The following is a 12,179-nucleotide window of genomic DNA, read 5'->3' as shown; positions in this document are numbered from 1 at the left end:
ATAGTTAAAGTAACGTTAAAAATAGTTAAAGTAACGTTAAAAATAGTTAAAGTAACGTTAAAAATAGTTAAAGTAACGTTAAAAATAGTTAAATTAATGTTAAAAATAGTTAAATTAATGTTAAAAATAGTTAAAGTAATGTTAAAAATAGTTAAAGTAATGTTAAAAATAGTTAAACAAATTTTGTATCTAGGATAAGGTTTTTTTTCTAATAAAATTGACATAATATGTACATCTTTTGTTTTTCTTTTATTAAAAACATCATTTTCTCCATTTTTTTTTTTTTTTTTTACAATATATAATTGGTTAATTTTCTTCATCCATAATTTCAACAATTTTACAATGTCCCCATGCAAGGGTGTCGGTACTGTTTGATAACAAATATCTTTTATCGTCAAAAGGACTCAATGCAATTTTGGTTTGCTTTACTGTTTGCACTTTGTGCAGTTTTGATCTGATTGTATACTGAGTTCTAGATTGCATATTTACATTTCGGAGACAATACACGTAATCATCAAAACTAATAGATTTTTTTACAACGCCAGCTTTTACACCTTTAGCCTTTTTTATGAAATCTTGATTTTCAACACGAACGCTGTACATCTTGCTCCGCAAGCCAACAAATTCTGTTACAATTTTTCCGCAGCATTCATCTTTCATCATTCCTAAAATTTTTTTGTTGGCTTGCGGAATATTGTACACGTTATTCACCGGGTAATCGGAAGTATCAAATTTGTGGATATCGTCTTTCATATCAGCATAAATGTCAGAGCATTTGATTTCATAAATCAGGCTATCAGTGTCGGTGTACAATAATTTCAATTTCTTTTCATCATATTTTTTTAACATGTAATCATAATGGAAATCGTAGATTAAAGTTTTTGAAACATCTAAGACTGTCAGTCCAACATACAGTGGCTTGTTCATCAAGACTTCCATTTTCCGAAGTTCCACGGCAACCAAGTTTTCATTAAAAATGGCCCTGCTGTGGAAATTCGGTTTCGCGATCAAAGCTTCAGCTCCATACCTACCCTCCCACTTTGTAACGAGTTTAATGTCAACGTGTTTTCGCACGTTCTCCATTGTTTTGCCAAATACCGCGTTGTTCATCAACTTGAATAGATTTTTTTCAAACTCATTGTTTGCATTAGTTCTTTTTGTTGTATTAAAATCAATGTACGTTTTTAGCCATGTTGATTGCTTGAATCTTAAAACTCGATGAATTTGAACTAACACAAGACCATGTTCTAAAGCTTGTTTCAAAGCACGGTAATGGAGAACGTGCTTTCGTTTCGGCAGGAGGGTAGTTAGGAGCTTTTGCTCTTTTGATCCTGGTGGCTTCGAGCGTTCTGGGCAAAACGGAAAATCACTATGTTTTTCATGAAGTTCATTTGGATAATCCAAATCAACTTCCAAAATGTAGCCAATTGGCGCATCATCTGCAACGTTAAAATCAAAATTAATATCAACATTTTCTTCCCACTTGAAGCCACCATAGGGAAGAGACTGAATCATGGCCCAACCATACAAATTATTTGCGTCAAAGTATACAATATAAGATGTTTCCTCACTTTCATTAAATTCTTCCATGTAAGGATTGTTAGCCTTCGCATAACGATTAGTGCACTGACTAATCCCACCTCTAATTCCGCGTTCAATAAACATTACCATGTCAATGTTAGTGAGGAGCTCCAATCTTATATTCGTATACTTTAACATGGCATCCCATGTCAGCCCAGGTGTCGTGTAATAATGCGCTGCATCAAGTCCATATGCGATTAAACATTGACTCCTAAAATTTTCGAAAATATCCGCGAGTAACAATACATCGGTTTGCATATACAAATACACGTAGTCGCCGAGATTTTGACAATTAAATTCACTCCACACTTTTTGCGCATGAGCATAATCCTCATCGGAGACATTCGAATCATTCAAAGTGCTATAAAATTTTTCTTTTGATGGCAGTTCAGTTTCGTCGAGTTTTTCCCTCGAGTCAATATACTCATAGGGAAAAACTCCTTTTCGCGTTAACAACTGAATTTTGTCAGCACTGTAATTCGAAAAAACTGAATGAACAATTTTATACTCGTCGAGATAGGATGCTAACTTGTCCAATGATGATGCCATGAATTTAAAAGAGTCAATAAAACGAAACTTGATAAAACTACCTTTAATGTTTTTCGTAAAGCCAATGTACTTCTCTTTGTTTATAGGAAGCAGTTCAACTTTACCATCAAATTCTGTAGCAATAGATTCAATAATGAAATGCGCGTCATAACCACTTAGGTTGTGAAAGACAACAGGTATTACTTGCGATTCATGATAATTAATGTTACAATCTTGATGTGCGGGCCCACGGTACTTCCCTGTTAGATGGCAATGGTCTCTTACTTTTACATCCCCAGGCTTGAATTTCTTTTTACAAATATGACATATACTTGCAAATCGAAAATCAGTTAGCTCTTGTCGACTTAACACTTCCATTGGTACCGGATTCTTAAATAAAGTGTCAAGATTGTCAGCCAAGTTTTTTAACTCTGTTGAAAACCATTTAGCCGGGTTTTTCTCATCTCTAGGAGATGCTTTGTATACAGACATAGAGTCATCGAAGGCACATTTCACATAATATCCAATACTGAGAGTTTCATGATTTTGAAAGACCTCAGTATTGCTCGGTTCTTGTTGCACATCAGAAGGAAGCAAGAGGCTCTCACAATCTGCGTATATGATAAAAGGTACGCGCTCCTTGTTTTGGAAATTTTTAAACTCAACAAAATTTTTCCCTGGTTCTGGCAGCACAATTCTCGTTTCATTCATCTTTCGACAGTTTTCTTCATGCTCGGATAGTTTTACTTCATCTCGAAAATAATGTAGGCAACGGTCACAAATGTACTTTTTGCCATTGTGTTTTGACAGTTGACTGCTCACAAGCTTCGACAAGTCCTTGATCCATACATAATGGTAGTTGAAAGAGATGATGGATTCTTTGTTATCCTCTACATCATCATCGAGATTTTCGTCAATATAGTGGTCTTCAATTCGAAGAAGGTTTACGTGAGTAACCTTCTTTTGTTTGGAAAGATGCAGAGGTGCCACTGTAAACTTTTCATCCCTCTTGACAAGTCCATAGATATTTACAGAAATGTTGTTGAGAGCCTCAAATTTTGAAACATCTTTCAGTGCAACAGGGAACTCAATACCAGTGAAGTCAAGTTCATGCTCATAAGGTCTGTACTTTGCAACTCGATCTGAATGATTTTCAACTTGGTACAAGGCTGACAAAATTGACCACTTAAAACATTCGTTATCTGAATTTTGAACGTTAATACATGCTTTTCTTTTTTTAATGGAAAGTGGTAAATCGATATAAGAACCAGCATGCATGGGATTGAATTTGTTAATGTTAACTTCCAGTCTTTGAATTGAATCAAGTCTCCAATTAGAGTCTTTCTCTTGGAATTCTTCAATTCTTCTCAAAGTCGGTTGTTTGACATTAACATTGTACCATTCATCTAGTTGGGTTGTAACTAGAATTTCATCGGTTTTAGCTATAAACGTCTTTAAATCAGAAAGTTCTTCCCCACCACCAATTGAATCTTTTTTGAATTTTGCACCCAAAACGGTATACACTTTTAGCGGACCAAACCTGTTTAAAGCCCTTTGAATGTTGCTTTGAAATAAGGCAAAAGCATCATCAAGGAATTCGTTAATATCCACGTAATCGATGTTAATTATAGCACTTGTTTGCAAACGACCATCAAACGCACCCTCAAAATCCACCCACTTCATTCTATCAGTCTCCATTTGCACACCCGCACCACGTTTCATTAAAACATCAAAATGGCATCGCAAGTATTCGAGCTTCTGATTTAAATTCAAGCATCTTGATTTTTGATATGGCAGAAAATCAGATTTTCTCAAAAAAGATCTCATTATGTTTTTATAACGCTGACACTTGTTTTGCCATTCAAATGCGCTAATAAATCTATCATCACCTGTCATTCCCATAGTGGTGATGAGCTGACGTTCTGCGATTTTAATAAAGTTGTCCGACTCCAGACACACTTCATTGTACTCTTCCAAGCTCATTCGTTGCCTCGATTTCTTTGGGGCTGTACACTTGGGCATCGTGAGGCTAAACCTAAAAATCTAAAAACCTAAAAAATAAAAAAAACCCAACACCACCTGAAAATAATAACCCACTACCTAAAAAAAAATCTGAAAAAAAATGTACACTTAAAAATTAAATTAAAAAAAAACCTAAAATACAAAAATCTGAAAATAATAACCCACCACCACCTGAAAAAAACCTGAAATCTAAAATTAAAAAAAAATCTGAAAATAATAACCCACCACCTCCTGAAAAAAAAAACCTGAAATCTAAAATTAAAAAAAAAAATCTGAAAATAATAACCCACCACCACCTGAAAAAAACCTGAAATCTAAAATTAAAAAAAAATCTGAAAATAATAACCCACCACCACCTGAAAAAAACCTGAAATCTAAAATTAAAAGAAAATCTGAAAACGAAATGAAAAAAACCTAAATCAATAGAAAAAAAAATGAAAACCTGAAAGGAAACTAAAAAAAAAACTGCTGCTGACGCTCCTAAATCTTCTCTCTCTGCAACACCTGTGAACACACAAGAAAGTGATGCTCCCAGCTCGCACTCCCCAAGATATACCCTGTTCCCCACCATAACTTCACCTTCAATGCGTGCAACTTAGCACGCCTACCTCTCCGTGCTTCCCACAAATTGGTAACTCCCACCGCCCCATACTCGCGCGCACAACTCAGCACACTCCCCACTGCACGCTCCGCGCATAGACTTGGGAATCCCGAGACTGCCGCGCGAACAGATGGTAAGCGCTGAGGGATTCCCCGGCAAGTTGAATGAATTCAAATTCAAATAGCAGTGCGAGATTTAAATATTCTCTTTTCAGATTAAATTTCAAACTCAAATAAAATATATTGAAAATATGAAAAGTCCTAATACCAAAGTTGATAAAATTTCATATAGCAGAAATATTCAAACACCATCAGGGTTGGGATAGTTTCTCGGTCGGTAAGGTAGAACTCTGACATACCGATCGAGTCAAAAGTCATGTCAGGGATCTGCAATACCGACTGACGGTAAGTACTTACCGACATTGGCGGGAAAATTTAAAAATCCCCATTCCCAAGCGACTTTAACTTGGTTGATAAAAATTTAGTGGCGCCATCTTGCGGAGGCAGCCTGAACTAACTCGGTCGGTAAATTGGGCGCGAAATTCAAAAATCCCCATTCCCAAGCGACTTTAACTTGGTTGATAAAAATTTAGTGGCGCCATCTTGCGGAGGCAGCCTGAACTAACTCGGTCGGTAAGGTAGGAATCAGCAACACGGTTGATAAAGCAGAAATTACAGGAATCTACTTTACCGACTGTAGGTAAGTGGTCTAGAACTCTCCTAGCTATACTACTAAAAGTGACAGCTTATAAACATAACCTAAAATGCATGAGAAAAAATTTGTCGATAAAATCAATATAGCCGAGCTTTTTAGAAGGTAGATGGCAGTTTTGCTTTTTATAAAAACGATTCAGAAAAAATTTAAAGAAAGAAAATAGATGAGTGCTGCCATCTACCTTCTAAAAAGCTCAGCTATATTGATTTTATCGACAAATTTTTTCTCATGCATTTTAGGTTATGTTTATAAGCTGTCACTTTTTAATTATCGAATTGCACATTGTCTTTGATTTTCTGTTATTTTCATTTTCAAATTAAATAGTGAAATGGTCTCCGCAATTGTACTATTACCAAAATATCTGAAAAAATTCGTTTAATTTTGAGTCGATTCAATTCGGCCATGATTGATATAAATTGATTAAATTTTTTGCATCAAAAAATGAGACCGTTTCGTGTATCATTTCTAAAAATGATACACAAAACGACCTCTTTTTGATATAACTTATGTGCATCAAAACGTTGCAAAGATTTGATGCAATTTTTGGTCTCAATTTGATACTTTTAGGAAAATAGTGTTAATAATAATATTATAATAATAAAATAATAATAAAATAATAAAAAAAAATATATAAATACAATAATAAAAAAATAAAAATATACCATAGTTTTTTAATAATTTTAATTAATTATTAATTAAATTTATATTAAACAAAATGAGAAGGGTTACATTTAATTTGAATTTTTTTGCCCCTACTTTTTCAACCCTAGCAGACGAAACGGACGAAACTATATAAGCAGAAGTTATTTAGAGGTTAAGTTCTTCTGTAAAAAGTGCAATGTAATTTTGCTTGTTTATTGATTTATTATTATTATTATTTATTATTATTGATTACATTTTTTTATTTTTATTATATACACCCAGAAAAAAGGGATTGTTTATTTGAAAAAGTCAGTTGCTTTGATTTGTTTTGTATCATTCGAAACAAATTTCCTTTTAAACAAAAAGTTTTTCTAAAATTTACATAAAGTTTCTTTGATTGAAATAAGTTGACAAAATTTAAAAGAATAAAAATTTCAATCAAAGAAGTTTCAATACTAATATAAAATCAAAAAAAATTTCTTTGATTAAAAAAATTAAAATTTTTCTGAAACAAAGATAATTTTTTTCAAAGAAACTTTCTATAATTAAAAAAAAAAAAGATTTTATATCGAAGAGAACTATAGTGGAAGAAACTGATTTATTTAAATCATAGGGTGCAAGCTAAACCTTTGTAAAAGTCCAGTTATATTTAAATGTTTATTTTTTTAAAAAATCTACGAATATTTGATTGTTAATACATTATTTATGTACATACATGGTAATATATATTATATATGCGTAAAGAAACAAAGATTTTATAAGTAAGTTTTTGTATATATGTATGTACTAAAAGTAGGCAAATATATTAATTTCAATATAAAATACAAAATTATGTTATCAAAATTTATTAACAAATAATAAATCCTATTAAAATTATGTGAATTTTAAAAAAGCTGATCCTATCTAGGACCTAAAAAGGACCCTTATATTGGTCCTAAATAGGCACCCAAATTAGAACCAGGCTAAAATCGCATCACCAACCATTTTAGGACCAAGTTAGACTGCCAAGATAGGACCTAGATAATAAAACGGCAAACTAGATAGGACCAAGTTAAGACCATTTTTCAATTTCCACACGGGACAAACAATGTTCAATTATCTTATCTCTTCCTTTATGAATAAAATTGTTACGTAAAAAGCATTATAAAAATTTCAATCAGCAATGCAGAATATTAAATAATTCAAAAATTTTTTTAGTCAGGGAATTTTGAAAATAAAATTTTGCGGCCACCCTGAATTAGGTCCAATATAAATTAGGTCATATACAAATTATGTAAGAATTAGGTTAAGTAAAGATTCTGTTACATAAGAATTAGATTCAATAAATATTAGGTCAAATATAAATTGGTTTCAAAAAAAATTAAGCCAAATAAAAATTAGGTCCAGAAAATTTAAGGCCACACAGGAATTAAGAGGATGCATGAATAAGTTCTAAAACGTAAATTTTTAGAATTATGATTTGATAGAATTTTATTCTGTAGAATATTAACTTATATGCAGAATAATCAATTTTATTGAAATATTAATTTTGCAGAATTTCCATTAAACCGATTATTATCAATGTTGCAGAAATTTTATTTAGACGAAAATAAATTTGCCAGAAATTAAATTTCATCGAATCTCAATTTATGCGAAATATTGTCTCGTAGAATATTAATTTTGCTGAATAGTGATGTAAAAGAATCTTAATTTTGCATCAGATTATTCATTTGATATTATTATTTATTTGGCTTAATTTTTGCTATTAATCCAATCCTCATTGGGTTTTATTTGTCATCTGACTTAATTCGCATTTGTTTAATTTGCTTTATTTAACCTAATTCTTATTTGGCCTCATTGTCACTTAACCTATAATTCTCCTATGATTTAATATTCATTTTACATAAAAATTAGGGCAGGTAAAATTTGTTGTTATATTAATTACAAATAAATATGTTAATTAAGAATTAGGCTAAAAAAAGGATTACATGAGAATTAAACTAGATAAAAATTACAAGAAACAAATTATGTTAATGTAGATTAGGCTGTGTATGAGAATTACACAGTCCGACAAAATTTTGTCCTACTTCAGAACCAAGAATCAGACTACATCTTTCCGAAGCATTTTGACGTGCAGAAAATTCGATTTTTGGCCATATTTTAGGTTAGAATATCTCGAAAACCTAACGTACTGGGTCAATTCTGAGGTGAGATTTGGATTCAGCAAGTCAAAATACTTAGAAAAAGTATAGTATGGTTCTTGGTTCGGAAGTAAGCCAAAATTTTGTTGGCCTGTATTATGCTAAAAATTATTCCCAAATAAGAATTAGATTTAAAGAAGAATAGATCACATGAGAATTAGGTCTGAGTAAGATTAAACCAAATAAGTAAATTAGATTATGCAAATTTTAGTATAGTAATATGTAATATTAAAATCTATAACTTATCAAGTTATATTATTTAAAATTGTTTTCTCCCCTCTCCGACATGGTTGTCACTTTGTCATTGAGTTGAAAAGCAGATTTTGGCGACGTTTGAAAGTACGCACAAGAAAAAAAGGGGAGAAGTGAAGGCATGACACAACTTTTCTTTAAAAAAAAAAAAAACACAAAAATAAAAAAGAACAACTTAACCGCGACATTGGCGACGTTATAGACCCTGAAGTTGCTAACAAGTCGCCGAAAGTAGATATGGACTTTCTGGTCTTGTTTTTCCAAGGGCCTTTCTGCTTCTGCCTTCCATGCCTCGCGCAAACGTTCGCAAATAGGTCTTCATAAGATCTGACTCATATATGTGCGGTGTGTAGTGTGGTTCAAGAAGCGTGCGTATATAGTGCACAAATATATATATGTATATAGTTGTAACATAATGTTACGATTGTGCAGAGCAGTCATGTATATATGGTTGTACAAGTAAAATACTTAACGTGAGTGAATTCGCACACGCGTCTGTAAAGTCTAGTGAGTTCCAGTTCTTTGAAACATGACTGGATTCTCGACAGGGGGTTGTAATAAACTCGTTCGTGGCAATACGTCCTAAAGAACGACAGCAACTCGACGGGTTAGCGCTGGCATTTTCTCTTTCTTGAAACAAATTCTTATACCTATTGATATTTTATTCATTTCACATATTTGGTGTACTGTGTTTACAACGATTCATAACTGTAATTTCACGAAAACGGAGATTGATCATTTCTTTAAAGATTAGCAGTACAGTTGGTTTTGCTTTGTAGCCATAGAGGAACATTTATGGAAGTCGAATTTTGCTTTAGTTTCATTATTTGAAAGCAAAAGTATACGAATGCAATTTGATTTTGATTTGGTAAAGAAACGAAAGTAGAAATTGAAATTGATACGAATTGATTCGGTTTGGTGAATGAATCGAAAGTAGAAACTGATTTTGAATCGGTTTGATGAATGAAACAAAAGTAAAAACTGATTTTCATTCGGAATGATAAATGAAACAAAATTGGAAACTGATTTTGAATCGGATTGGTGAATGAAACAAAAGAAGAAACTAATTTTGATTCGATTTGTTCTGATATATCCTAATCCGAAACAGTGTTTTTGAATTTTGCTTCGATTCCGTATGAAGATCTCTGCTGTGTAATAGCAACAAACCAATTAGATTATACACAAATTTTATACAAAACCTAATTTGTCCATTTAGTGGAAAAGTAATTTTGATATCTATTGATTTCGGTATTGTTATATCTGAAGTTTGTATTAAAATTTTGTCATTTCTTTTAAAGTTCATACTAGGGATAACAGCATTTAATTTCTGTTCATAAAAATAAATTTTAGTACAACAATAAAAGTAAAATAAAGTCACACATATATAACAGATTGGTTTAACGCGTATACCTAAATAATACAAACGATAAAGAAATGAGACATTTAGAGTATAATGTAGTGAAGTTGTTAACATGCGCCTTCTCATATAACACACTTCAACCCTTTAAGTTTTTTGGCTTAAGCTATAAGAAGAGCCTCTTTTTTTTAGGGTTCTCTAGAGGCGTTTGCGGTATGAAGACCTACAGGTATCATTTTGATATTGACCCTCGGGTACCAGTTCGACACCTTACAAGCATTATATACTTGTATATATATATGTTCCATGCCAGAAGACGATAAAGCTGTGTTCACAACAGATTCAGAAATGCCTAACAATTAATTATAACAACACCTTACTAACATGCTTCTATTAGAATAAATTTCAATAATTTTCAAAAAAAAAAAATTGTTAAGAATAATATCCGTTTTCTACAAATAAAATCAGATTTAAAAGTTTCCTCATAGCAATTGGTAATATCAATTTGTAGAAATTCATTGTCCTAAAAATCGAAATATGACATATTATTACGGATGTGGATCCGAATAATTTTTAACGAATGAGGAAGAATGATCCAACCTACAATAAGCATGTCTAATACAAATTATTGATGAAATACAATTGTATAACAGTTTCGAAATTTGGTTAATTTAACCATCATTTTCTAGCTATTCTTTCCTCTTTTTTATTTTTTAATTTGTTGCAATCATTAGTGAAACTTTTATCTCAAAATTGGATGATTTTCAAATTGTTAAACAACATTTGATGGAAAAAATAAACATTTTTTTGGTAGTGTATTTACTAATAATACTGCTTATATTTTTCTCTATATGTAATGAGTTAGTTATTCCTAAGTGTCCTATTGTGAACACAGCCTAATACAAGACTAAATCTTTTTCGTGTCAAGCCTTCTTTCGTCTACTCGGGTGTCACAGAAAGAACCTGAGATCATATTCCGAACGTATACATATATATTCACTTACTCTCTTGTGTATTTGAGTGTGAGTTAATCACTACACAAGTTTTGTGTGCTTACACGCACATATCCACCAAAAAAAGGCAAATTCAACAAGATTTGCGAGCGCGGACATTCACTTCTCATTTTAAAATTTCTTAATTCCAAGTTGATATGATATTCAGTAACAAAAAATTTACCCCCCAAAAAAAAACAAACAAATTAGTGACTCACTTTTCGCTTTTGAATTAGTAAAATATAACTAATTAATAGTAAAAAAAAAAAATTTCCATCGAAATAGTAAAATTTAACTAAATCAAAAGCAAAAATTGTGTCTCTAATTCAAATTAGTTAAAATTTTTACTAATTCAAATTTAGAGATTAGGAAAAATACGACAGTTCCCTAGGTACACTTTAAAAAAGTTAATAAATAACAACAATTATTTGTTTAAACAATTTTCAATAATAGTTTTGCTTAAGATTATTATATAAACACTATGTAAAACACGAGAATAATTTTGAAAACTTTTGCACGCATGGGAGATTGAACCCAGGACCCTTGGGACGCGAGCCATGTATTCTGACCACACAGCCACATTGATTTACAAATCTTTTACCTTCTGTTTGTAAATAAAAATAACTAAATTAATCTTATAAATTTTTCGCATCCAATAATAGTTGACAATACGTTTAAATAATTTATTAAAAAATCATAAAATAATTTTTTTTCTTGTTAAGAAATTTTGGTCATATCTGTAAAGTAAAAAAATTTTAAAAACATCAGTATAAAAATTCCCTTTAATTGTTAATATATTTTTTTTTGTTACAAAAGGCAATGTTAAAAACTTAAGACTTATTTTTAAAATAGTGATAACTAGGCAGGCCCTGACCATAGCCCTATTCTAAATATAGAACAAAGTGAGTCAATGCGAAATGAAATAGAAAGAAATTATAAGCAAATAACAGTTATGTTAAAACGATTTTATATCGAGTCATGAAATTTTTTTTTTTTTTTTTTTTTTTTTTGAAAGAACCAATGTATTACTTATTTATTAGGGTCGTACGGGTGGTCCCGCGACATGACGGAATCGATTACGCGGATTCGCGGAACTCGGAGCAACATCTCTCCCTCTCTTTCTCTTTTCACAATTCCTTCCTTCTTCATTTCACTCTCTTCTTTCTTCCTTTCTCTCTTTATTTTTAGATCCATCTTTCTCTCTCTCTCTTATCTTTACCCCCTTTTGAAATATATGCTTTACATCTTAAGATTCGGCAGTCTGGTCTTTCTTTTAGGCACCATTCTTTGGCCACTGAATTTAGCTTATA

General features: G+C 31.6%; 1 protein-coding gene across 1 annotated transcript; it reads right to left on the bottom strand.

Annotated features, from left to right (window-relative positions):
- Window positions 1-306: 306 nt before the first annotated feature.
- On the bottom strand, window positions 307-4,131 carry LOC127276758 (uncharacterized). Its single transcript, XM_051297403.1, has one exon. It carries the CDS (start codon window positions 4,129-4,131, stop codon window positions 307-309), a length of 3,825 nt encoding a protein of 1,274 aa, XP_051153360.1.
- Window positions 4,132-12,179: the final 8,048 nt, after the last annotated feature.

The sequence above is a fragment of the Leptopilina boulardi genome, unplaced genomic scaffold (assembly GCF_019393585.1).
Source record: "Leptopilina boulardi isolate dan_hultmark-lab unplaced genomic scaffold, ZJU_Lbou_2.1 LbouV2_103, whole genome shotgun sequence".
Taxonomy (NCBI): domain Eukaryota; kingdom Metazoa; phylum Arthropoda; class Insecta; order Hymenoptera; family Figitidae; genus Leptopilina; species Leptopilina boulardi.
The sequence above is the reverse complement of the archived record's forward strand: the minus strand, read 5'-3'. Positions and strand labels throughout refer to the sequence as shown.